The 24,014-nt window shown below is 41.6% G+C and overlaps 1 protein-coding gene across 1 annotated transcript in view; it reads left to right on the forward strand.

The window, feature by feature from the left end:
- Positions 1 to 24,014, forward strand: part of KCNH5 (potassium voltage-gated channel subfamily H member 5) — a 154,947-nt gene that overhangs the window by 115,682 nt on the left and 15,251 nt on the right. The window contains exons 9-10 of the mRNA XM_085314991.1: positions 249 to 501; positions 11,514 to 11,710. Of these exons, the coding sequence (XP_085171117.1) occupies positions 249 to 501; positions 11,514 to 11,710 (450 nt within the window). The remainder of the gene's footprint in view (positions 1 to 248; positions 502 to 11,513; positions 11,711 to 24,014) is intronic.

Below are 24,014 nucleotides of genomic sequence, written 5' to 3' on the forward strand. Positions count from 1 at the left end.
GTGTAAGAAGTGTTAGGAATGAGAACAGAATAACAAAATAGTCCCTCGCTTCCATATCACCCTTTCACCAGCAGTTCTCAAGGTGATAGATAGGTAGATAAGTAATACTACCTCAATTCAAGATAAAACTCCTGCCAGAAGCTTGAGATCAACACAGGTGAAACGTGCATTCAGTTATTCCATAAAGCAGGCGCTGACCCAGTGTCATATTCCCAGCTGATTATTTTTTATCTTTCTTTTTTATACAGGTTCTCTCAATTTGCCCAAAGGACATGAGAGCAGATATTTGTGTGCACCTAAACCGGAAAGTTTTTAACGAACACCCTGCCTTTCGGCTGGCTAGTGATGGCTGYCTGCGAGCCCTGGCTGTGGAGTTTCAGACGATCCATTGCGCCCCTGGAGACCTCATCTATCATGCCGGGGAAAGTGTTGATGCTCTTTGCTTTGTGGTCTCAGGATCTCTAGAAGTCATCCAGGACGACGAGGTGGTGGCTATTTTAGGTACTGTTATCCCTATTGAGATGTCCCTTAACTCTCGGAGGAATGGGTGGGGGGCTTTGTCAGGTTCATCTGATCATCCTGCGTGATATGAAGGTTACCTGGGAATTTCTGCTGGTCCATCTGCACAGGACATGCTTGTCACCATGTTTCCAAACACTGCATAGCTACTGAGGCTGTTCTTGAATACAGTCTGACCAGTGACATGCTCCTGGTTTGACTTGTGCCCAGCATGTGCATTAGTTGAATTTCATTCTGTTTGTGCCTTTTTTTCCTTCTCCCTTTCCTTTCTTGCTGCCACCTTCTCTGGTCTYCCCAGTTTTGGCCTAAGATTTTGCTATTGCTAGACTGTGACTGAAGAAAGGATTTACCAAGGGCTAAGTCTTCAACTGAAACAGATATATCAGGGTCAGGCTGATGTCTTCTGGTGAGATGGTCTATAGCTGTAAAGACGTCAGTGTGGTGTTGTCCAGCAATTTAGCGTCTTACCTCATTCTGCTTCAGCTGAAGCATCATACGGAGCATATGCTAAGCCTGGAAGTAGAGGTTATAGTGRGAGGGGACAAATAAAATGTCTGTTTCTGTAGTGAGTAAGGGCATTAGCAATAGAATTTTCCTTTTGAACATAAAGTAGTAGGAACAAATTGCTAGAGCCAGCACCACAACAAGAGAGGAGGAAAGCTCATGAAGGAACTTCCAGTTTACCACAAAAGCCAACAGTGCTGAGGTAGAAGCTTTARATGAAAAAATGTAAATCTAATTACTCTGGGAGGGGAACCTTAGCATTGAAGAGGGAAAATATGCTCTACTCTCTGGATTTCACTGGTTATTAATTTACTATTATTTCATGTATTACTTTTATCTCTCTCTGCTGTACAGCTTTTCACTAACCAAATTATTGTACGGAACTTTAGAGCAGCCACATGCAGAAAGAAAAAAATGCACTTTCTATGTGAAAGGAAAATATGCATTGAAAACGTGGATCACTGTAATTATAGCTTCACCTTGTGACCAGTTCACAGAACAGTAGCTAGGAACCCAGAAAATAGAGCAGCATCAGCACATTCTGTATTGAATGAGCTTTATCTAAGCACAAATGATATGACAAATGTTGTTTGGAACATGTKGTAGAAATTAGGACAAGCATAGAGCCAAAGCAGATTCCTGATGTAGCCGTRCAGGTTTGTGTACGTGAACAATGCACTAGTGTGTGACCGGGCATGCGTAGGTGTGTGGATGGGACTGCATGGGGACAGCTTCCTAAGGGCACATACCAAAACTCTTCCCAACTGGAGAGTATGATCTCAGGAAAATACACATCCGCACTCTTTTGAAATACCCAGTGCAGTTTTCTGTACTCTAGAATATATCAAGTCTTTTAAAAAGAGAGATTTAATTTAAGAATGAATATCTTACCATATTGAGATGTAAAGTCATCATGCTGAAAGCTCCTAAATCTGCATTTTCATAGTAAAATATTCCTCGTACTTCAGCTCACTGGGCCATTTCATTTTTATTATTAATCTTAGTGACAACAGGATCTCTTATTTTGGCTTACAGCTATTTTAAAAAAGAAAATCTTTTAAGAAGAAGTAGCAGCATTTAACCAAATAAATGGTTTTCAGAGTGTTATACTGAATTGGAAACCATCACTAAATGGATTACATGCAAAACTGTTGCACTTATTAGTGAATATTGTGTGTTGGAAATAACAATGAGATTTTGTTGTTTATACTGATARATACTGTGAATTTAGTATATATGATATTCTCCATTTGACTGGAGAGAATTTTAACCATATCGAAAGTGAACTGCCTTTAGTTACTGAAAGTGCCTTCGATTCTGCTATGACTACTGACAGGCAGTTCAGTGACTCAGAGTTACATTTATTGTGTGGTACAGAGACTCGTAGAAAGTGTAAATATGACTTAAAACAAGATAAACTACTGTGGCTCTTAATAGGCAAACTGAGGTGTTTTCTCATGCTCTGACATTATTTAACAAAATAGTGGACTGAGGAATTACGAGATAGCCTATCCAAATATTCACTGGCAAAGTGAAATTCACTTTCACAGAAAAACAAAGTGCCTCTCAGAGTATTTGCAAAGACATTTGTAGAGACAGCTACGACATCTGAAATAGTGACTACAGATCAGATGGTAGAGAACAACATTTCTGTTGATTGTCTCTGTCYTGAGAAGTTCAAACATAAGGAAAGTGAATCTGCATAAGGCAGAGACCAGGTTTCCAAACCTTTGCCAGGCATGGAAACCTGTGAAGCATGCCTTGAATGCTCCCAAGCATCTGGTTTGGCACTGRTTTTCCAAGAAAAAGTCAACTTACAGAGTTGTACTGTCAGCTGGAAACTGGTGCTCCTTACTGGATCCTGTRGTAGCGGGAGTAGGGCTGGCATTTTATGGTCCATACAGGGTTGCCYACTGTTCCTGCTGCTGCCCCTTCTCCCTAGTCTCAGTTACTGGATCCCTCCCTCTCCCTGACTAAGGACCTGTTGGACACGATGTATGCCAGCCTGCGCTCCTCGTAGAGCCATCCGTTTCAGCCCCAAGAGTTTGCTTAGGACTTGGTACTYTGCAGTTATTCTTAATAGTGTTTTTTGTCCAAGGATACTGCTATTTGCATTACTCAAGGAGAGAGAGGTATTTTTTGTTTTACCATGCTCACCCATAGAGGGAAGATCCTCTGGGCTGCAATCCCGCCTTTCTGCCCTCCTTGGTGTTTCTCAGACCCTTCTGGGAGTTATTTCATGTGTTAGAAAGGCAAAGGAATCACCTGTGTTGCAACAGGGCAGTTTTCTGCCATTTTCACGTGTTGGCTCACAGAGGGGTCTGACATCACCAGAGTGGCATGGCTCGGAGTGGGGGATAAAGGTGGAAAATAAGGGGAAAGGAGCCCCCATGGCCACAGACACGGACTGACCTCCGTGCCTAGTGAAACTGTCTGCGGCAGGATTGCCATCCCAACCAGGTGCTTTCCGCAGTCTCTACTGTCGAGAAAACCATCTTTTCATTTAGTAGCAGTTTTCTTGGCTCAAAGGCCCCAGCTTTGTCATCTCTTGGGTTTGAAACCCAGCGACTGACAGGGCAGCTTGCAGCGCCATGATGTTTTGTTCTCCCCTAGTTTGGATTTGTTCTTGTTTGTATGTAATTAAGATGCCCAGCTGCTGCACTAATAAACATTACAGAAATCGGTCAAAGAAAGGAATGGTTCTGATTGGGCCTAGAGAGCTGCAGTTTGTAAGATTCGTTAATGAAGATACCCAGGTACTCTGTTACATCCCCTTCRTCAGTTATCTTCATCTTTCAGGGGTGATCTCCTACCCTTCCTGTGTCCAAACTGCTGGTCTAACAGATAAGGCACTGCATTCAGAGCTGGTGCAAAGCGGGGCTACTTAGCTGGAGAAAACAAGGTCCAGTCGTTGTAACATCACTTGTCTGCAGTCGCCAGGGTAACAGGGAAGGGCAAGGATCTTGACTCTAATTCCCAAAACTTTGTTTGCCAAAGCGAGGTGACCCTGAGAAGCCACATCAGTAGTTTTCCACCRGCTCAAGTGAGAGTAAACAATTTAACTGGCACCGCTCTGCATGGGGAAGTGTTATCAGTGGGGAAGTCTCAGGAAAGACAGAGGGCTCAAAGTCTCTCAGGCTAATAAAACCAGGCATCTGCTAGTGCAGGGCAGATAGCAATCCAGCCAGCTGCAATTAACCTGAATTTGCTTCTGGCAAGGCATTTCGTGTGGGTGGCAGTGCCAACCACCAATGTGGAAAAGCTGCTTTCCAGCTTCTTGTGGTAGCACTGCTGACTGCATAAGTGGTACGGTACCTTAAACCATGAAGATTGATTAACAAGGCTTAAAGAAGTCTTTTTGCCAGCAGAAAGCTAATGACCCGCTATGTTCAAATGTTGATTGTAGGAATTGATAAAAAAAAATATTGCTCAAATGGCATAGCAATAAAAATATATTGAGCAGTGAATTCCTAGTGGGGGCTGCTGCTCCGTGGATTGAATTTTGGTCATCAAGTCAGGATGAATACGGATCGAGTAGGTTGTGTTTTAGCCATACTTAGGATCCTGGTCCCATATGTATTTAGTTAAGTTGTTTCTTTCCATGATGTGATGTATGTTAATTTTAARTATGTTCTGCATATCATCCCAGTGCAACCATGTTGTTTACTGGGTTTATTATTTTCAGAGAAGCCAGAGTTTCACTTATTAAAGCACTGCTCCATGAATTATTTCAAATTGTTTGTTCTGGGAAGGGAGTACTTCCCTTTATTAGGGACATTCAGGAAAGCTAGCGCACAAGTGGGATATCTTCTTGATTTTGGTAACACAGTTTAAAGTAGGGATAAGTCTATTCCACTCTTAATTTTACATGTGTTTGGAGGTCAAAAAATTAACTCTCCTATCAAGTCACACAGGGGAAAGTTCTTTAAGTAGCAAGTCCTGTTTACACGAGCAGGAAACTCGTRCACTCCATAGCTCTCATCACTGGATATTAGTAATGCAGTATTAGGAATCTRTATACCAACACTTTGAATTTCCTTGGTGTTGCACAGCTGGACTTTGCACAAGACAAGACTAACTGCGTGTGATAGACTGTATGACATTCAAAGCTGGCAGCCTAAGTCCATTTTACAGTGTTAGCTGCTAATTCTGTGATTTTAATTAGTTTAGCTGCAGCTTGTGTTACTTTTCAAGTGGAATGAAGGCAGGATAATTTGCCCTCCAATGAGCTCATGATATTTTATAGTGAACTCGTTTGTTTGTTTGTTTTTTATGTAAAATAAAACAGGATGAACTAATTGCGAGAGTTTCCTCAGGTGAGCAGTATGGACCTGGCAGTAATTTATGGAACAACTTCTTTTTYAGCTAACATGACTAGCAGCTAGCAATAGTTAGGGTGATGTAGGTTGTTTAAGTGCTGAACCTTATRAAGTATTTTGCACAATACTTGAATGAGGGCTGATTTCAGCACCAATGCTGTGGCTCTGTGACATGCAGTTCGTATTATGCATGTTCCTTATAATAATGAGCCGTCCCATCTTCCAGGTCCAGGTTAGCATACATGGTACCACGTAGGATTTCCTCCTACTGATGGTTGTTCAAAGGTGATCTTAGCTCTTACTGACAGAAGAGAATGCAGTATTTCTCAGATTATTTTGTAAGTTTAGAATATTTTCATCTCTATCTGCACAAGAGTTAAATATAATAAGGAGCATCAGTCTCAATTTAGTGCCAGCTGGTGTATTATAGATGTGATCTGCAGCCTCTAAAGTCGGAAAGATTCCTTCCTTTGAGTTGAGATATCTTTGAATTAGACCTGCATACTTCATTGCCAAAGCCAAGAAAGTCTTGGAAGCCCCAAAAAAGGAAAGTATTAAAAATCATGTGATATATTTCTTTTAAGTCAGACTTAACAGTTTGAGGCAATCTGATTTGCCTTATGAGTTTTGAAGATGGTGGGAATGATCATATTTTCAAGTTTATTTCTTCAGCTAGTCTAGAAACTTACTTCTGTATAAGATCAAAACGGAGRTTCTCCATCTCCAGGAGCTGGGACTTTTGGGAAAATATGAAGTAATGGGAAATGTGCAGTGAAGGTGTGAGATACCCTCACTAATAGAAGACTATCTGTATAGACCCTTTGCTCTTCTTGGAGCAGTCCTGTGATCCTGTTTGTTTGAAAAAAGATGAATTTGTTTTCGTTTGTTTTTTTTCAGCTGCCAGTGGGGAAGTTTGCACTGCAGAGTAGCTTGGCCAGCATGGGCTGGGGGCTTTGACACAGTCTCTTGTTACTGATTACTGGCCACTTTGAAAATCTTTCAAATGCTAAAGGCTATTTTTTCCCATCATTCTGCACTTTCATGTGTTAATGTGCAGTCCTGTAAAGCTGGATTTCTGACTTTTCAGTGCCCAGTTCTGAACTGATTTTTGGGGGAGTTCAGTACCCCAGGGAGGTTTTGGCTAGAACATTGACAGAGGCAAGGAACCCTCTCTCACAGTCTGGCAGTCATCTTTGCACATACTGCTCTTCTTCAAATCCCCTGTTTGGACAGAAACAGCTAAATCAGCTATGTCCAGAAATCCAGCCAGCCCAGTAGCCTGTCTCCAAAAATGRCCAATAGTGGATGTGCAGGAGAAAGCAGAAAGATAAAGCAAGCATCTGGTGATACTTCTCCAGAATATTCTCCTACCCTCTGGTAAATTGTGTYTTAGGATTTTCCTCACCCAGAGGGAGAGCTTTGTGTTTAATAACTGCAGATGGATTTTCTTCCATGAATTCATCCCATCATTTTGTGAATCATTGCAAAGAGCCTCAAGGCAAGGAGTTGCATAGCTCACCTATCACCAAGCCATCACAGAGGCAGTATGAGTAGAAGGAGGGGGTTCCCTCATCGCTCATTGAATTCCTGCATTAGTYTGAGATATCTGTCCTGCCACCAGAGGCTTGATTGCAGATTCATAGACACATGCAGCCACATACATACCAGTGGCAGCTGCAGGGACTTGAGATCTGATCACTGACCTCCGCATCTGTGCGTGCTGCCATCACTTCATTGCTTTTGGTACCAGAGCTAATTAAATGAACATTTTTCTCTGTGTAATATGGTTTTCTGATTCTACATTCACACATCTTACTGTAATGCAGTTTTACTCTTAGTCCAGCCCTGGGTCCAGCTTTTTTTTGTTCACAAGAGGCACTAACCACAGTATTTAGAAGGTCCTRGTTAGCATATGCTAGTAATAATATGCTTATTTAGGACATCAGCAGGCCCAAACAGAGATCAGAGTACATTTTAAATGACCAGCAGGGTCACTCTGTGCTTGTGCAGTAAATGGGAATGTGGGATTGGTTGCCTTTGGCTAAAACAACCTTACGGTTCATGCGTGTTACATCTGGTTAGGCACACGAGCTGCTTTCTGGACGTCCAGGCATCTGAAAAAGCAACTGGTTGCAACAAAAAATAGCACGTGTTGCCTATGCTTCCTAAGCAGCACAGGATTCGAGCATATCGTGTTGGAAAGCCTACTTATCCAACACACTTGGCATTGCTAGTGTGACTAATGGGTCCTTGGAAGATGTTTTAAAAATGGAGGAAGGGTAGTTGACTTATTAGCTAGGACTGCACACAGCATGTATTTCTCAAATTTGCTCCYATTGCCAAGAGCTATCACCTTAAGACAGAGTCTCAGCCCCTTTTATGAGTTTTCGCTTTCAGAGCTGTTTTCCACCCGGAATTTATTTTTTCATTGCCTCTCCAAGCTTTTTCCCAAAGGCCCCATAATGTTCTTATGTCTGCTAGAATATTTCTTAGCTCAGTTTTTGTCCCTTGCTAGAAAAGGATATGTTTTCTATTTGTATAGCTATATACAGGTYCTCAGAAGCTGTTTAATGAGTCTTTCATCTCTGTGACTCCAAGGACTTTTTCATTCCCTTTGCAAGCCCCCAGGGAGTTCATAAGGCCCTTGAGATTTGGTCTGCCTGAGAGGTCCAAGCATGAACTGCAGAGTCTCACAAATTGACAAGTCAGTCTGTTGAGCAAAGGTGCGGAGAACATCTGGCCCCAGAAATCACTCTACTTTTTTACTTTTCCAGTCATACTCCTACTTCCAGTTAAATCTCTGGGGATGAAGRAGTGGTGGATAATGAAAAAGAGAAAACAATCCTTTAGTTTTAAATATATCTTTTAACTTAGAATTTTAAATATTTCAAGAGTGGGATTGTGCCATGTACATACAACCCTTATAAAAGCATCCAGAACCATGCATATTAGAAAGCTGCCTGGCTTTTGGGTAGGTGCAGCTGGGTGCCTGGGGACGATGCCTTCCAGCAGCGTCGCTGCTCCTGTATAGAAGAGGAGCTTGTGTATCATGTGATTATCTATTACATAGTTATATGCCGTGTAAATCTTTCTCTATAAACATAAACTGCATGTATACATATGCTTGTATACGCACATAAATGTGTATACATGCACACATATATAGAAATATATGTGCATGCATATATATATTTATATATATATTTATTCTGTCCGTGTCCTGCCAGCTTTGTTCGGTGACACCCAGATCCTGACTCCCCTCTACCCTTTCCTATCTGCAGTTCATCGTGTCAAGTGCAAAATGTACACAAAAGGTTCCCGTTCTCGTTTTACAGCTTTCCCTTTCCCACGCCTGCTTAGGGCACCGGCAGAGCCGGGGGGAGAGGCCGAGCAAGGACTGTGCGTGCGGAGCTTTGCGCCTCTAGCAGGATATAGGAGCTGCTGCTTTGAGTAGCTGGTGTGTGAGACCCACCGGTTAAACTGTCGGTTGAAATTCTGTGAAAGAGAGGGTTTTTTCACTTAGTTATGCAGCGTAAAATAAAACTTGAATGAATAATTACTGCTCTGTATGCCGCAAACTACAGTTAATAGGGCCAAAGTACAGTGCATTAATCTCCGGATTTATGAGAAGACACACATTGTTTTAGAGGATTTGTTAKGTTTTGTTTTCATTCAGTACATTCCTTGGTGTGTTTATAACAGACGAATGAGACTCAGAAGTGTGTGAGTGTGGACAGCACATTCAGAAAGTCTTAAACACCTCCAAGATTTTGTATTTTTCCGAAGATAAACCTCAGTACTCCGGAGCTGATGTCCCTCTTCTGTTTGCCTTCTGAGAAACAGGGGGCATTGGCAGTGGACAGATACCTGCTTTACCTTTTAAATTGTCTCTGTCTTCAAGTAACTGCTTCACCATTCAAAGCAAATGGCTGGTGACTCACGGGGAAGTGAATAAATTCAGTGTTTCGCACGTCTCAGCCCCTTTTTGAGGAACCTGGTATAATTTACTGCCTCACTGAGCCGAAGACAATGAAAAGATCTTCTCAAGTTTGTGAATGGTGGTTTTATTTATAAGTGATTTTGGTATATTCTGTAACACAAAGAGTGTTATGCAGGGTTTCCAAGCGAGCATCCTCTGCTTTCAACCTCTTGGCTTAAATTAGCCATATATTACCCTAAATTCACAAAGAAAACAAGTATTTTCCTCACATTCAGTGAGAAAATCATAATAGCCCCTATTACTGAATTCTRTCTTTTTAACTGCAGTCTGCAGCTGCTGAAAGCAGAAGTCCATGCTGTCCGGCATCCACCTCGGAGAACACATCCATTAAGCAATTTTGTGCATTTCAGAAATGGTCTATTTTCTGTAAATTATGTAACTGCTGAGTATGTCTGTAAACCAGGTTTTGAATTGTGGTTATAGGCAGGGACAATTAACTGTAAAGGGTAATTTCAAACAGTACATTAGGTAAGTGATATGTTACTAGGAAATGCTCCGTGATAAGGAGAGCATTTTAAGGCAACTTATTTTGTAAATTATATCAGGTGTAGTATGTGTTGCAGTTAATTATTTCAAAACACATTGCATTGTTTGAAAGCAATGCAATGAGAATGCAGTAATAACCTTTCTAAGGGGTGATTCTACACTAGAGATCTTATATTATTTCTTGGAAAATAAAAATGAGGAAATTTAAGTACTTGCACATTTTATTTCACTCCACAAGAGAAATGTTAGTCATGGTTTTACTGGGTACAATACCTAAAGCAGAAATAGAGTCTCTGACCACAAACAGCAATAAGATCAGATAAATTATTACTCTGGTTTGTGTTCCTCAAATGGAGCTGAGTGAAATGCTTCAAGTTCTTAAAGAAGGAAGTGTTAAAACATACTATCACTTCTGTCCCAAGACTATAAAATCACTAACTTTCACCAGGGGACTGCTTGAGGTACCGGGAATTAATAGAGATACCACCACTGTTTGATTCATTTTAATAACTACTAAAATCAAGAGCTTGGACAGTATTAGAATCTGAAGGAACCTTACTCTGTAAATTCCCTTGGTGCCGTGGTGTCTACTTCAGGCTCTGAGGTGTCAGCTTGTCGTGGTGGTAGCCCAGCACATTGCCCATAAGCAGCCTGGCAAGAAGGGGCAGCTTTTGGATCCTTAAAAATGGGCTTTCTGCTGCRTCTGCTACTTGTTCTCGGGACAACTGAAAATGTATCTAATGTCTGCGTCTACCTTGGTGTTTCAGTTGGGTCAGGAGTGTATTTTTGAAGTTGATGTCCTTCATCATCATCATGAAACAAGGGAATGTGGAGAAGCACCTAATGCACTCCTGCCACTGGTAGCTGTCCTGTCCATGGGACCAGGACAGAGCGAGTCCTAAGTCCTCCGAATGTGCAGAGTGAATTTCAGGCCCTCAGCATCCACTATTTTGCTGCGCTACCTGCCAAGGTAGATGTAGCTTCTGTGTATAGGTGAAGTTTTTTTCACACGTGCAGGTGTTTAAGGGGTCAAACCCTTATTCAGCAAACATTTAAATACAGTGTTAGACTCAAATACATAATTTTGGATTTAGAGCTAGACTTTCGGATCTGTTTGGATTGAGAGCCAGATATTTAGAGGTTTACAGTGTGGTTTTCAGAAGAAAGWTGCTGCTCTCACTGAAGTGGAAATGTTTGAACATCCTTTAAAAGGTGATCCTGGGACCTTGGAAACCAGTTCTTATACAGTCAACACTGCAAAGCTGTGGAACCTAAATGCCATGGACTTTCAGTGAGATTGGGGCTCCTMAGTCACTTAGGGACAGACCCGTAGAAATATTCGGTCACTTGAACATAAATTCAACATTAGTTTAGTGCTTATTATATTCATGTGCTTTTGAAAAATGCATCACCTGCATCTTCAGCTACAGTGAGACCTTTACAATCAGGCTTGTRTGGTTTGTGACACAGAACAACCTATAAATATCTTAAAAGCCTGGGGCTACTGCTAAGGCTACTCTAGTACCCCAGGTACTTTTAAAAGTTTTATCCTTATTAGTTTTTGGAGTTGGAAGCTGGTGTTAGAATGATTGGAAGCAGAAGACATTTTGGGAAGARTTAATTTGTTTGCTGAAGAATACTRWATAAGCATTAACCCTTAACAAATTTTTCCTGYTGTTTTTCAGGTAAAGGTGATGTGTTTGGTGATATCTTYTGGAAGGAAACTAGTCTAGCCCACGCATGTGCCAATGTACGGGCTCTGACATACTGTGATTTACATATTATTAAACGGGAAGCCCTGCTTAAGGTGTTGGACTTTTATACTGCTTTCGCAAACTCATTCTCAAGGAATCTCACGCTCACCTGCAATTTGAGGAAACGGGTAAGGCARCTGGTCTTGTTTTCATCTTTCTTAGGTAATAAAAGATTGGAAGTTCTTGCAGACTATTTGCAGTGTTTAACAACCCCCAGTTTACTCTTTTCAGGTCATTGCAGATTAACAGGCCTTTCAATAAATGCTGTAGCTGTTTGTTAATGACGGTTCAGTAGAAGTTATCCATAGATTTGTAGCTCTGAGTAGCAGCTCTAGCAGGATAATGTAGGAATTACTTTCTTTTCCTTTTCTTTGCAGTTACTGTTTTTTTTTTCCATTGCATAATGTATAAAGTTAAATTTTATAGTCTAATAGAATCCAAATTCTGAATTCCTCTGAGTTAAGGTTTAATCTCTCATCTGCTAAAATGTAAGTCAGAGTTCAGTCTAGTAGATCTGCCTGGCACAGACCAACTAAGAGAAATTTATTGATGTTAAATAAATAAATAGTACTCAGCAAAAGTATTATTTTAATACCTGTTTMTCTCACTTGCATAGCTTAGAATTTTAATATGGCAAGGTTAATAAAGCTTGGTAGTGATTTTACATTCATAGCTCACTTTTTAAACCCTCCTGCCCATTTTATAATCAATCAGCAATGCTCACTCTCCATTAGTCCTTTCAAGGAACACTTCATCTAAAAATTAATTAGCTATAAAGACATATCTTAAAAACAGGTTAAGGAATTCTTTAATTCGCATTGCGGCTGCAAATTTTAATCTTTATAATGTTTTYTTTTTTAAGATTGATGAGGGTTATATAAATTTCATTTGCATAGAGAAATCTCATAACAATGATTTATAGATTATTGAACATTAACTGAGATCCTTTAGCTTCAGGAACACTATATGTATATATATATGTATATATATATTTTTTTTTCTGTAGCTGTACTTAAGGAATCTCACCTGGTAATGTACTGAGACTACCTCAGTATTTTACAAGACAATTTCAGGCTCTATGGAAACAGGAGTTCAGCACAACTAGAATTTTATTTCTCTGAGTCTATTTTCYGAATACTTCTTTAAAAGGAGATTTAATTTTTACTGCTTTCCCTGTGACCAAACATGGCACGAAACACCCTTGGCAAAAACAGATGCAACAGGATTGYAGACCTCCTTGTGTCTTCTTGGGAACCTGAAAGAGCTGAGCTATAATCGGGTTTGGTTCCAGCTTGTCAGCTTTCCTCTGACTTCAAGCTTGTTAACTCTGCTTCAGACCTAAAGAAGGGCTTTTGGGCTTGAAGGCTGGTTTGTTATCTGTTGATAAGATGTCCTTCAAGCCCTRGCTTCAGCACCCCCCTCCTGTGCCATTCTCAGCTACCTGCAATGTGTCACGAGCTGCAGRTCCCAAGAAGAAAATTCTGCTTGGGATGATTTCATGGGACAAGTTAAAACAATGTACATTGTGTCAAAATATACTCTCTGCTTCTTGAAACAGTGAACCTGTCACTTCAGCTTCCTGGGACTCTTCTACACCCAAGAGCTGTGACAAGGTTGTGCAAAGGAAAAACATACATGAATCTTTTCCTTTTCCTTGCTTTCAATTCGGCAGTTCTGGGGTGCATATGGGAAATAGCCTCGTGGCTGGTTTTCATGGATTTTCTTCTCTCCCTTACACCTAGTTTCAGCCACATTCATTCCCCTGCAGTGCTCCAGTGTAGGGRGTCCCGGCTTGCTCTGATGGTGGTGCTCAGGGAGATCAGGTCACCTGCTCTATAGCTCAGTGTTAGGAACATGCATTTTCCCACAGTGGCAACGACTGAAAGCAAGTAGGATCTGAGCAGCTCTTCCAAAGAGAGATTGGATTTTGCAGAAGAGTGACGTATCTGTTGAGTGGTTGAGTTAGYATTAGGTGAGAGCACAAGAGCAGATGGACAGTCCAAGAAAGACAATGGTGATACACACAGGATGGATTTTATTTCACCTCAAGTTTGGGTGACTGTGTCCAAGCCAATCACCAGTCACCTTCATAGTACATGAAAAATGGTGTCTTCAGAGGGGAATCATCTGCCCACTCTTACATGCCCAACCTAGAARGGGAAAAAGTGTCTTCTCTCTGTTGACTTTTGAGAGAGTCCTTGATCACTAACTTAAATACAACAGATGATCTGCACCTATGATGCCTCCTACAGTTTTACTCAAGAGYGATGTCAGGAAAAGAAAGCTTATTCCTAGTATTTCTGTAGCTTGTGCTAAACCAGAGCCTGCTTTGCAAAAATTCTATGTATTGTTCCTAGGCACAAAATAGGTATCTTTACCTTCAACATCAGAGACGCAACCCAAGTCCTGTTGCATAAAAGCATTCAGGGGATTGTATCAAACCTCGTATCTACCAAAGGTGTATGTGATTCCCCGTTGGGCRTGGAAGTGTTTGAGAGTTCATCTCTTAGGAAACGTAGCACCATCCAGCACACCATTCCTCAGGCGAACAGAAAGCCGTTGTTCGGGTAACGAGAGACTGGGCTGACGGAGCAGCACCGTACTGCAGCGGTTTGTGCTGGAGTCATATAATCTAAATTGAAAGAAAATCATTGTCTCCTTTAATTGATTTCAATGGAAATATACTTAGCACTTTTTCTATTTAGTCATCTCTTGTAAGGTTTGACATTTAATTATAGCAACAATACACTCCTTGCAGTTCTGCACTCAGGAAAACGCCTGTTTGTTCTCACTGTCAAAAATATATAGACAGAATTGTTTTTTCCATCAGGTCTACTGTTCGAAATAATGCATGCATGTACAGGGGTATATACACTCACAAATATATTTGTACTGCTAAAGCATCCTCCCTCAACAAGCACTAAGATGTAGTCCATAAACTGTGTAACAATTTAGGTGTTCAAAAAACTAATAAATTAATAATAATACTAAGCACAAAAGGTTAGTTCCACATGACAGGAAAGAGACAGTCACAGTGAAGTGGGAAAATAATGTTTTCTCAATCTCAAATAACATTTAGAGGCCTGGCATGTCGAATGACCTACTTAAGGCATCTGCTCAGCATGCTATTATCAACTCTGGATTTTTGTTTTCTTTTTCAGTGTGTTAGGTAGCTCAGACATCGCGCTGCATTTATGAGCCCATAAAATGAGAGTGCCTGCTAGCTTTTCGACCTGCAGCCATCTCTCCTGCTCAGGGTGGCAAAGTGACTTTTAATCTGTAATTGCAGAGTATTGCAACATATCTTGTTTCATGCACTGAAATCTTTATGGCACATCTAACATCGCTAATGCACACTCCAAGGCAGAACCAGGGCTTTGAACTTTTTTTCCCAAATAGGGAAAATAATTAATCTGGAAAGATGTTCTTTGAAATCACAATGCGATTACATAGCCGCCTCTGAGGACTGAAAGTTATAAAACAGTGCTTGGGATGAGTCTTTAAAGYGTTAATTACTGATTCCTGATGTTGGAAGGGAATATTAATAATGTCTAATTCATTAARTGCCTTTCAAGATTTGCCTTTCAAGATTTTGCACAGCTAGCGTGAGGGCCTCCTCTGCAAGCTTGAGCCACAGAGCTTGRCCCAAGGAAGGGAGCTGAGACAAGTTTTTAGGAGACTCAGATGTGTATGAGTCAACGTACCTCTTATTAATGATCAAAATTCAGAAAGGAAGGCCTTCACTGAGTTACCTGATGTGTTCCTATGGAAAACAAGTGTTCAGCTGAAATATTGGTATTGCTTTTTTTTTTTTTTTTTTTTTTTTTCCCTGTTCTCATGGTGGCTCCCATTTACACCAGCTGATGCACCATCTCCAGATAACTGCTACACTGTCAGAATTTGTGCATGTGCAAGAAGAGTAAAGGTAAAATTCTGGCCCTTCTGAAATCAACACTAAAGTTCTTCTATGTCTCATAAAGCAAAGATTTCTCCTAGAGCTTTTAAGGTATGCAGTCACATACTGCTATTTTCTACCATGAGCAAAATGAGCTACATTAAAGAAATGAATCAGGAGCATCCTGTGAAGAGGAAAATTGTCCATATAGGATCTCTGGAACATTTGCTCCTGGAAGGTGTACTAGAGAATAAGTCATGGAAGTGCAAAGAAAAGCGAGTGCTTTAAAGCAATGAAGTACCATCCAGAGAAGTTTGGTTCTGATCTCTGAGAWGCTCTGGAGGCCAGGGACAGCACTGTAAGTGACTGGCGTTACATAATTCTTCCAACACAGTGTGAAGCTCTGAGGCATTTTAGCAGGCGAGTCCATCAGATTATCTTAACACAAAAGTCCTCTTTTTATTTCTATTTCAGATCAGAATAATTTCTTTTCAAACTGGTTTTCTGTTTTACTTGAGGTTTTATGAATCACATGTAATTTCTTGAATGAATCACACATAATTTCTATGTCATAGAATTTTTAGAAAAGCTTTATTTAATTTGAATTTTGTGTTAGTATCTCCTAAAAGTGAAGGTAGCACCAYATTTGTTTAGGATCCCCTTTCTTTCCATGTTTAAGACTCTCCAATAATCTGGCTACGTTAGCAAGTATCCAGATGTAGAAACAATGTTGGGCAGAAAGCTTAGCTCTGTGCATTGGCCATTACTCCTGAGTGTTCTTGGTTCCAGTTACTTACATGTGCTCTGGCGATCCTGCAGACTTTTGCAGGTTTTGAGCTCTGAAACCCGTTCGCTATTATGGCAGCTAAAGTCAGAGCTGTTTCCATTTTGCAAGCTATTACACACACTCAGTCCTGTTCACTTTTGGGAAATGACTTGCCTGCACAGAGCAGGATCAGAGCATGGTCCGTGGGCAGCTCTGCAAGCTGTGGGGGTCACTGCGGAGCAGGCCATGCTGGGCACCTCCGCTTTTCAGTGGTCCATCTTCAGGGACTCTTTTCCTCAGTAGTGATTCCTACTGGGAGCTTCCTCCATCTGTGACAGTGATGATAGCAAAACCTACCCGGGCAGAACAAGTTTCTCCAGCATTATTAATAACAAGAAGTCAGGRAGCCATGCTGCTTAGGGAGTTGCTGTGACTAGTAACGTAGATCAATGAGTGGAGGCTCCGGTGGGCTCCTGTCCTGTGAGGGGGACTGTGCCCACTTCCAGGCTAGTACTGCCTTCTCATCCATCTCTTGTTCTCCATACTTCTCGTCTGCATGTGCAGCTTATTTCTTTGCTGATTAAAGCCGGTGGCCAGGGTCCCRGTAATAGCAGGATCAAGCCTCTGGAAAGGCAGATCCAGCAGATCAATTTCTGTTATGGCTYATATGGCCAGCAGGCTTTTGCCATGACTAAAGTTCAGAGTTTGTTTGCAACTCAGTGGCTTGCTCAAGCCTATTGGAAATTAATTAGATCCACTTCTTGCCATTTTCTGTTCCATAATATTGCCAGAGAAAGTGTMTAACCTGCTTACTTTCTCCATCTGTATCTTTTGGGGGACTAAAAGCATCTGCAAGCTGATACATCTTGCTGTTTACTGTCCCTAGCTAGGGCAAGTGGGCACTGAYGGTTCCCTGGCCAGGCAYGGTGACAGCCATCTTCACTTTCCCRGGGCAAAACAGAGCTATCACCCGTAGCTGTGCTCCCTGTGGCATTGTATTCAGATATTTACTGTCCTTCTTGCTTTGTTATAGCAGCAGCGGGCAACTCACCTGTGATCATGCCAAAGGACACCTTTCTCAGGTGTGTTAGCCAAAGGTCTCACCTGTTCATTGTACTCCTCACTCTCGGCTCACCCATCATTCTAACAAAAGCAAACCAGTTTCTTATTCATGGCTTCGGGGTTTCTGTTGTTGTTGTTGCTGTTGCCAAAAAGATCAGAGCAGTTCAGGCATAAAGATGGAATTTACCTCCTCTTGCTTCCTGGCCCAATGAGACAGTAGAGCTCTCAGACTCGCCTTGCCATGAATTTCAGCAAATTCCRTGTATCATCATCTCCACATGAGAAAGGAAAGATAGTTTTACTTTGCCTCAGGATGCCCCTGCCTTTTCTCTCTCTCTCTGATTTTTAGTTATCTGTTTTTTTCTTCTTTTTATATGAGCGTGTTGTCCCAGAAAATGAAGTCCTATAGCTGCAGTTTAGCTGTAGCTACAGTTTAGCGAGATTACAGAGCATATAAGTTATACCCTCAAAAAATCAATATTGTTTCATTTTGTTCACAGCTTAGCAGACCCTGCAGTTTCCATTATGTTCTAGGAAGCTTTCACTTAAGACAAAATGTTTTTTATTGTCTGGCCTCATTGAATTCCCAACTACCTTCAGATTCCTACTCTGGGATCCTCTGTGCARTGTGGCTCTTGATTTCAGAGCAGTCTTTGAGAGGCAGGATCACCAGATGTCATCCCAGGGATCCTCAAACTAAATGGCAGTACAATATTTTAATGTTCTGTTTTGCTAGTTCCTTAAGGATTGTTTGACCAGTKTAGATCTGGTAACATCTCTGATGGTGCCTAGACTTCCATATTAAGTGTGCCTGAGGCAGGAGAGCCTACTTCCATACCATTAAACCTTCCAGCATTTAACACAACATGGCCTCATCCAAAGTGCCTAAGCTGTGCCCAGTAATTTTTTGAGAAAGTACTAATGGGCCTGAGCCAAAACCACGTGAGGAATTTACCAGTATGGAGACTGAAGTAATTCCTGGTGTATTCATAGCTGTGTGACTCCAGAGAGCCCAATGTAGTCCATGCTGTGCTTTCTCCCACTGAGGCCCATGTGCTGCCATGTGAGTAAGGATTACAGATTTGAGATTAGAGTTCTTCTGCAGCTCTTTCCTCTAGTCTCCTGCTCCCCTGAGCAACTCCTTGTGTCTTTGCTCCTCTTCTGGGGCACAGGGATTTGAGTGTGAARCAGTCAAAGCAAGGAGGAAGTCCTTGGAGGGTGCTGCATGGCTTTGCTAGGAARAAGAGCAGCATAAAAATTCAAAGAGAAATCTACAGCAGCATTAACTTCACCCCTCTGTTTCTCTCTGCAAGACAACACAGCACAGCTGTCTGTAAGCAGAGTGCTGCAAAAGCTGTCTCTAGGTTTTCTTTCTCTTTCGCTGGTAGCTCTGAACCTGACTCTTCTGTGTGACTCTGTCCCTCTCTTCCTTTTCATTTTTACAGCTTCCCATTATCGTCTCCCTTATAGTGGTCTCTTCTGTGCTACATGTKGGTCATCAGGGGCATTAGTGGTGTGGGGGGTATGGGAGCAACTGTACCTCTGACTCTGTCCCTGCAGGCATAGTGGGAGCATGGGGGCTTTTATCTACAGCCAGAAGCACAGTATGTTCCCTTTGCTGTGCCCATGTTCATGGACTGGTGGAGGATGGGATGATAAACCTGAAATCTTGCCTCTCCTTGCCTCCTCAAGYGCTTGGGTACTTCACTGAGGGTGTAAACACTTACCTGAAAAACAGGGCACTGCATATTCTCTGGGGTCTTTGGAGGACCTCATGTAGTGCAGATCCCCAGCACAGTCTGGATCTATGTTTTGCTTTTAGACTGCACAGAGATGAAGAGATTAACCAATGCACTGTTATCTTTAATAGTGTTTCAGAGCCACATTAATCCTGCAGAGTATCAGCAGGCTCCTATTTTGAATATATTCTATGAGTTAAATACTCTCCCCTGAGGTCTTGATCTTGCTTTTTTAAGAGTGAGAGGCAGAACAGCACCAACTCCRTTAAGAGTAGCGCGGAGCCCAATCCTTATAATCCTTTGGTGTTACAAGAGTAGACTTATAATGGACACATAGCTTCTGTCTAAATCTAAATCGAAAGGGCATTTGGTCTTGTTTGTCCACCCATTGTTTTACTGTTGGTTTTTGCTGAGAAATGCAAGGCAATTTAGCATACTTGTCATTCGAGGATCTTTGAACAGTATGATACAGCTGCAGAAAAAAAATCATGCGTGCAGAAAAAGCTCATGTGTCATGTGTACTGCTGCCTGCACACAGAGACTTAGATCAGCAACTGTTATAAAAGAAGCTCTGCTGGTTTACTCCAGCGGAAGATACAGGTATCTCTTCTTCAGCTAGCCAGGGAAATGAAAACCGAGTGATAATTATTTGTGTGTGGACAAGGCATTAATCAGGAAACGTCCGAGATGGGCAGCACCCACAGACAAAGAAAACAAAAGCAAAAGCTATGTTAGAAGGAAGATCCAGACTGAGGATGATTTGCTGATGTGCTCTTTGTGAATTAATATTATTTAATATTATTTTATTATTTTTAATATTATTATTTTTGTCATAATTAAAACAATCTTTTAGTTCACTCAGTAAAGCCTTCTACAGGCTGTCTGTTAATATTGATTCAGGGCAGTGTTTCTTGCACATGATTTGAATTTTTACTTAAAAACCCCAAAGTTTTAATGTTTTTAATCTTGTAAATACTAAAAAATGTATTTTGTGTTCACCTCCCCACAAAACTGATGCGGAGAGAATGTTATGGGAAGCAACATTGCCATTTCATTTTTGACTGTCAKTTGAAAAACTTCTCATCACAGGTAGCAGTGTGTTTTGAAGTTGTGATGAACACTGGCGCCGGCAGTGTGGCTTGTTACTTCTGGCAGGCTTAGCTCTCCAACAGGCCATCTCTTGAGCAACTGTCCTAACGAAGCTGGATTTCCCCATAGCGTGTGGCTCCTCTGGTGCCTCGTGAGCTGTGAGTCCCCATTGCAGCCTCTCCTGCGGCTGGGGCGCGTCCCGCAGTGCTCTGCCGTGTGGGTACTCTAGTGTCTGGTGCAAGTTGTGCTCGTGCCGCCTGCCCCTCGAGAGGGACTTGAGATGGTGACATGRCCTTCTTTGAGATGGGGTGTAAGATTGGTGGAATTCATTGGTTTCTGAGTTGCTTCTGTCTCTATTGCCTGCAGAGGTGGCCTAGACAGCTGATCAGTTCTAGTGAGAGGAACAGTGTTCTGGGTATTCCTACTGCCAAGTAGGAGGTAGGAATGAGCTACAGTCCCTTTACCTTCACCTCCTCCCTCTAAATATGCTCCTAAGCACCCATCAATCTCTGAGTCTGGAAATGTGCCAGTTAGCCCCCTCGCAAAAACTATCCAAAAGGGTTTTTTCAGAGCCTGGCATCTCATCCAGGTGCTGTAAGCTGAGGTTGCTGAAGAGCTGCATGGTTGGTCTATGAAAATAGGACTCACTAAAGCTCCTTCCCATGGCCTCCACCTCTCTGCCATGCCCAGGGGTTCAAGAGGATGCTGACAGTATTACAGATGTGTTTGTATTACCACTGACAGTAACCCGTTCATTTTGTGATGTCCTTACTGGGTCCCAGGAGCTGCCATTGCTGCAGGTGGTTCTCTGGTCGTGGCCCACCTCTGTTTGAGTAAAGCTCCTACTAAGTCCAAAGCCACAGGCAYCCTAACAGGTAGGGTTTGCAAAGAAAGTGTCCAGAGGGGAAATGCACCTCCAAACATTTATCTCAGAGCAATACATTTTTTTCTTGTGTGGACTATTGAGTCTRATTACCAGGCAGATCTACAACTTTTCCAACAGAGGAACCACAGAAAAAGAGGGAAATGTTGCAAAGCTGAGTTGGTCAATTCCAAATTCTCTGGTTGCTTCCTGGCATTGATTCTTGGAGCCAAACTCCAGACATTTTAGTAACTCAACATGACTTTTGGATATAAAAATGAGTATCCACACCTGACTTTTCACTCCTTCAAGCTACACCAGCTAGAACGCACCCTGAATCATGACTAGGAAAAGGGAACCCTTGCCAGTTYACTGGGATCATCTAAATGAATTGTCATATGCTTCAGGAGGAACAGTCAGAGCTTTAGCATTCACCCAAATGGGAGATTTCTGGCTCTGCCCMAAAAAAGGATCAGTTTTATGCAGTCTAGAAATGATCAGTAATAGTTTCATAGCTGTTTTAGTCTGGAGAGGGCTCTGATTTTTTTTCTTGCACTTCATCTCCAAAGAGTTCTTTTGCTTGGCTTGTACAGAAAGGCTCCTCAGCAGCTACATACTGTAAACCTATAAAATGCTAAATAAAACTACCTGCATAATGTCTTTCTTTTCTGTGCAAGTATAAATCCATCCATTTACTGTTTTGCAGCACATGCTTCACAGATGCGATAATACCCAAACTTGCTGGATCAGCACAGGATAATTGTTGCAGTAGCACAAATTCTAAAAAAAAAAAAAATACCTTACATTGAATGCTATTTTTAGACTGTATTCTACAGCAAAGAAATTGTGCATGTAGGAAAGTGTAAAATTGTACAGAAAGGGCAAAAAAAGCTTTGTGGAGAAGGTAATATGAATCCCAGTAGTTTCAGTTAAAAATAAAACCCAGCCTGTCACTTCCAACTTAATGATAGCTGATTGACTGTGCCTTTTTTAATTGTCAGCCAGTTGCTGTGATTAGCAAGCTGCCTCAGTTTAGGTCCCATGAAGTGAAAGTCTGGAAGAGCAATTTTTTGAGTAGCTGATTTACATATATGCCAGAGGTGGGAATAGCTGTCAGGAGGAACAGGGGGATTCTGGGAAGCACCCAAAATAATCTGAGGCCCCTATTATTACATTTCTGAGCAACATGCTGAAAGGCAAAAAATCTTTAGTACATTTAGGAAAGCATATTTGTTGTTAATCCGTATCTTTTCCTCATCTTTTTACTTCTCAGTCTCCACAGCCCTTAGTCTTAATTTACTTCCCTTCCTAAAGATAACAAAAACAGAATRTGCTTTTCAGATATAAGTTACTGTTAAAAAAAAAAGAGCATAGTGCAAGCAGTTCTAAAAGAGTCTCTAATTCTCTTAACTTCATTAATTAAACTGTCAGTGACCTTTTGAACTTTGGAGCCTCCCCTTGAATTTACTGCCTCTTACAAATCATGAAGATGGGGCGCTCAGCAACCAGCAGATGTTCTGACAACAGCAGAAAGCAGCTATTTCTAAGCAAGTTATTTCTCCTAGTCAGCTGAAATGCAGCATTTTCATTAAGATTAGTTTTGCTTTTCATTGCTTGCCCCTCAGGGCGCACGTGTCCAGGTTTCCTTCTGTGTATCCCTGACCTGGGCAGCAGAGTTCTTACCAGAGCATCCTGACACCTCAGCACTTTATTTCTAGGTCTAGCGCCCTGTTTCCACCCAATCTGCCTTCCTACACTTCCTGCCATTATAATGAACATCCATCTCCATTATGTCTCTAAGGTAAGTCCATTTTTAAATAGACTGTTGCTAGTAGTTCAAAGCAACTCAGTTAAGAATGACCRCCACACTTCTCCTAGCCTCTTGCTTCTCAGGCTGTGTTAGCCCTCCTGCCAAAGAAGGCTACAGTAGAAAAGTAAATGAATGAACTGAAGCATACCTTTTTTTCATRTGTTTTTAATTGTCCCCTTTTATGAAAGGGCTTATACCAATAACCTCAAGATGTTCTACAAAAGTATATAAATAATAATTTACAAGCACAATCCAGCCATACATGAGTATACTGAACATACAATAGGCTGATCCACATCAGTCCTAATTTAAAGCATTCCTCAAAAAGTTTAAATGAAGCCACTTTGCCTTGTGAATAACCCATGAATAATGTGTCCAATGAAGAACTTCTCCCRGGTCAACAGTACTCAAATTCAGTCCAGCATGTCAGATAGCTGTTAAAAGAGCAGGTAAGGGCTGTACTGGGGTAGAGGCTGATCTTGCAAAATCCCCAACAGCTCCCTTTAACCTTACTAGCTTCTTACAGGCATATACTCGTTCCACTGTGGAAATTTAGCCTCCTTGGAGGGCTTGGGYGAGACGTTTCTGGGAGAAGGTGGCTGGAGAACTGCCTGTCCACTGTGGGAGGCTCAGCACCTATAGTTCGATGGTTTTGGATGTCAGGTAACCTCTACTGTACTTTGAGGTGTAGTGAAAAAATCAATCCAGGGAAGACCAGCGAGGATGCTCTAGCCAGACTTCTAGAGGTTGAAAGGAGCACTTAGAAGCTAATGGGGCATCTGAGAGGAAAAAGTGATAGAGCCAGTGGTAGAGATCTGTGCTTGTTTCATCTGAGCGGCTGCTCAGCATCCTCGCAGCAGTGTTCATCCTGTACCAGCTGGTGTTTTGTTAATTGTAGATGCTAAAAGAATGGTAGAAAAGTTACTAACAGTGTGTAAACAGGGTGCAACACAGTCACAAATGGGGAACTGTCAAATCATCAGTTTTCTAGATTGCAAAGACCTGTTAAGTTTTCAGGTATAGTGTTTTTTTATCCCCAGACAAAAAGAGGGGACAAATCAGCTGGACTAATTCCAGTTGTACATCAGGAGGTCATTTCTGATCACTTTTAAAGCCAGATTTGCCAAAGTATACAATATGGAGGATTACAAACTAATTTGTTTGGGTCTGGTGCAATGAGATAAGCTAAGGCTGCAAAAACAGCAGACT

The sequence above is a fragment of the Rhea americana genome, unplaced genomic scaffold, assembly GCF_003343005.1.
Source record: "Rhea americana isolate MKP2758 unplaced genomic scaffold, rheAme1 scaffold_42, whole genome shotgun sequence".
Lineage (NCBI taxonomy): Eukaryota > Metazoa > Chordata > Aves > Rheiformes > Rheidae > Rhea > Rhea americana.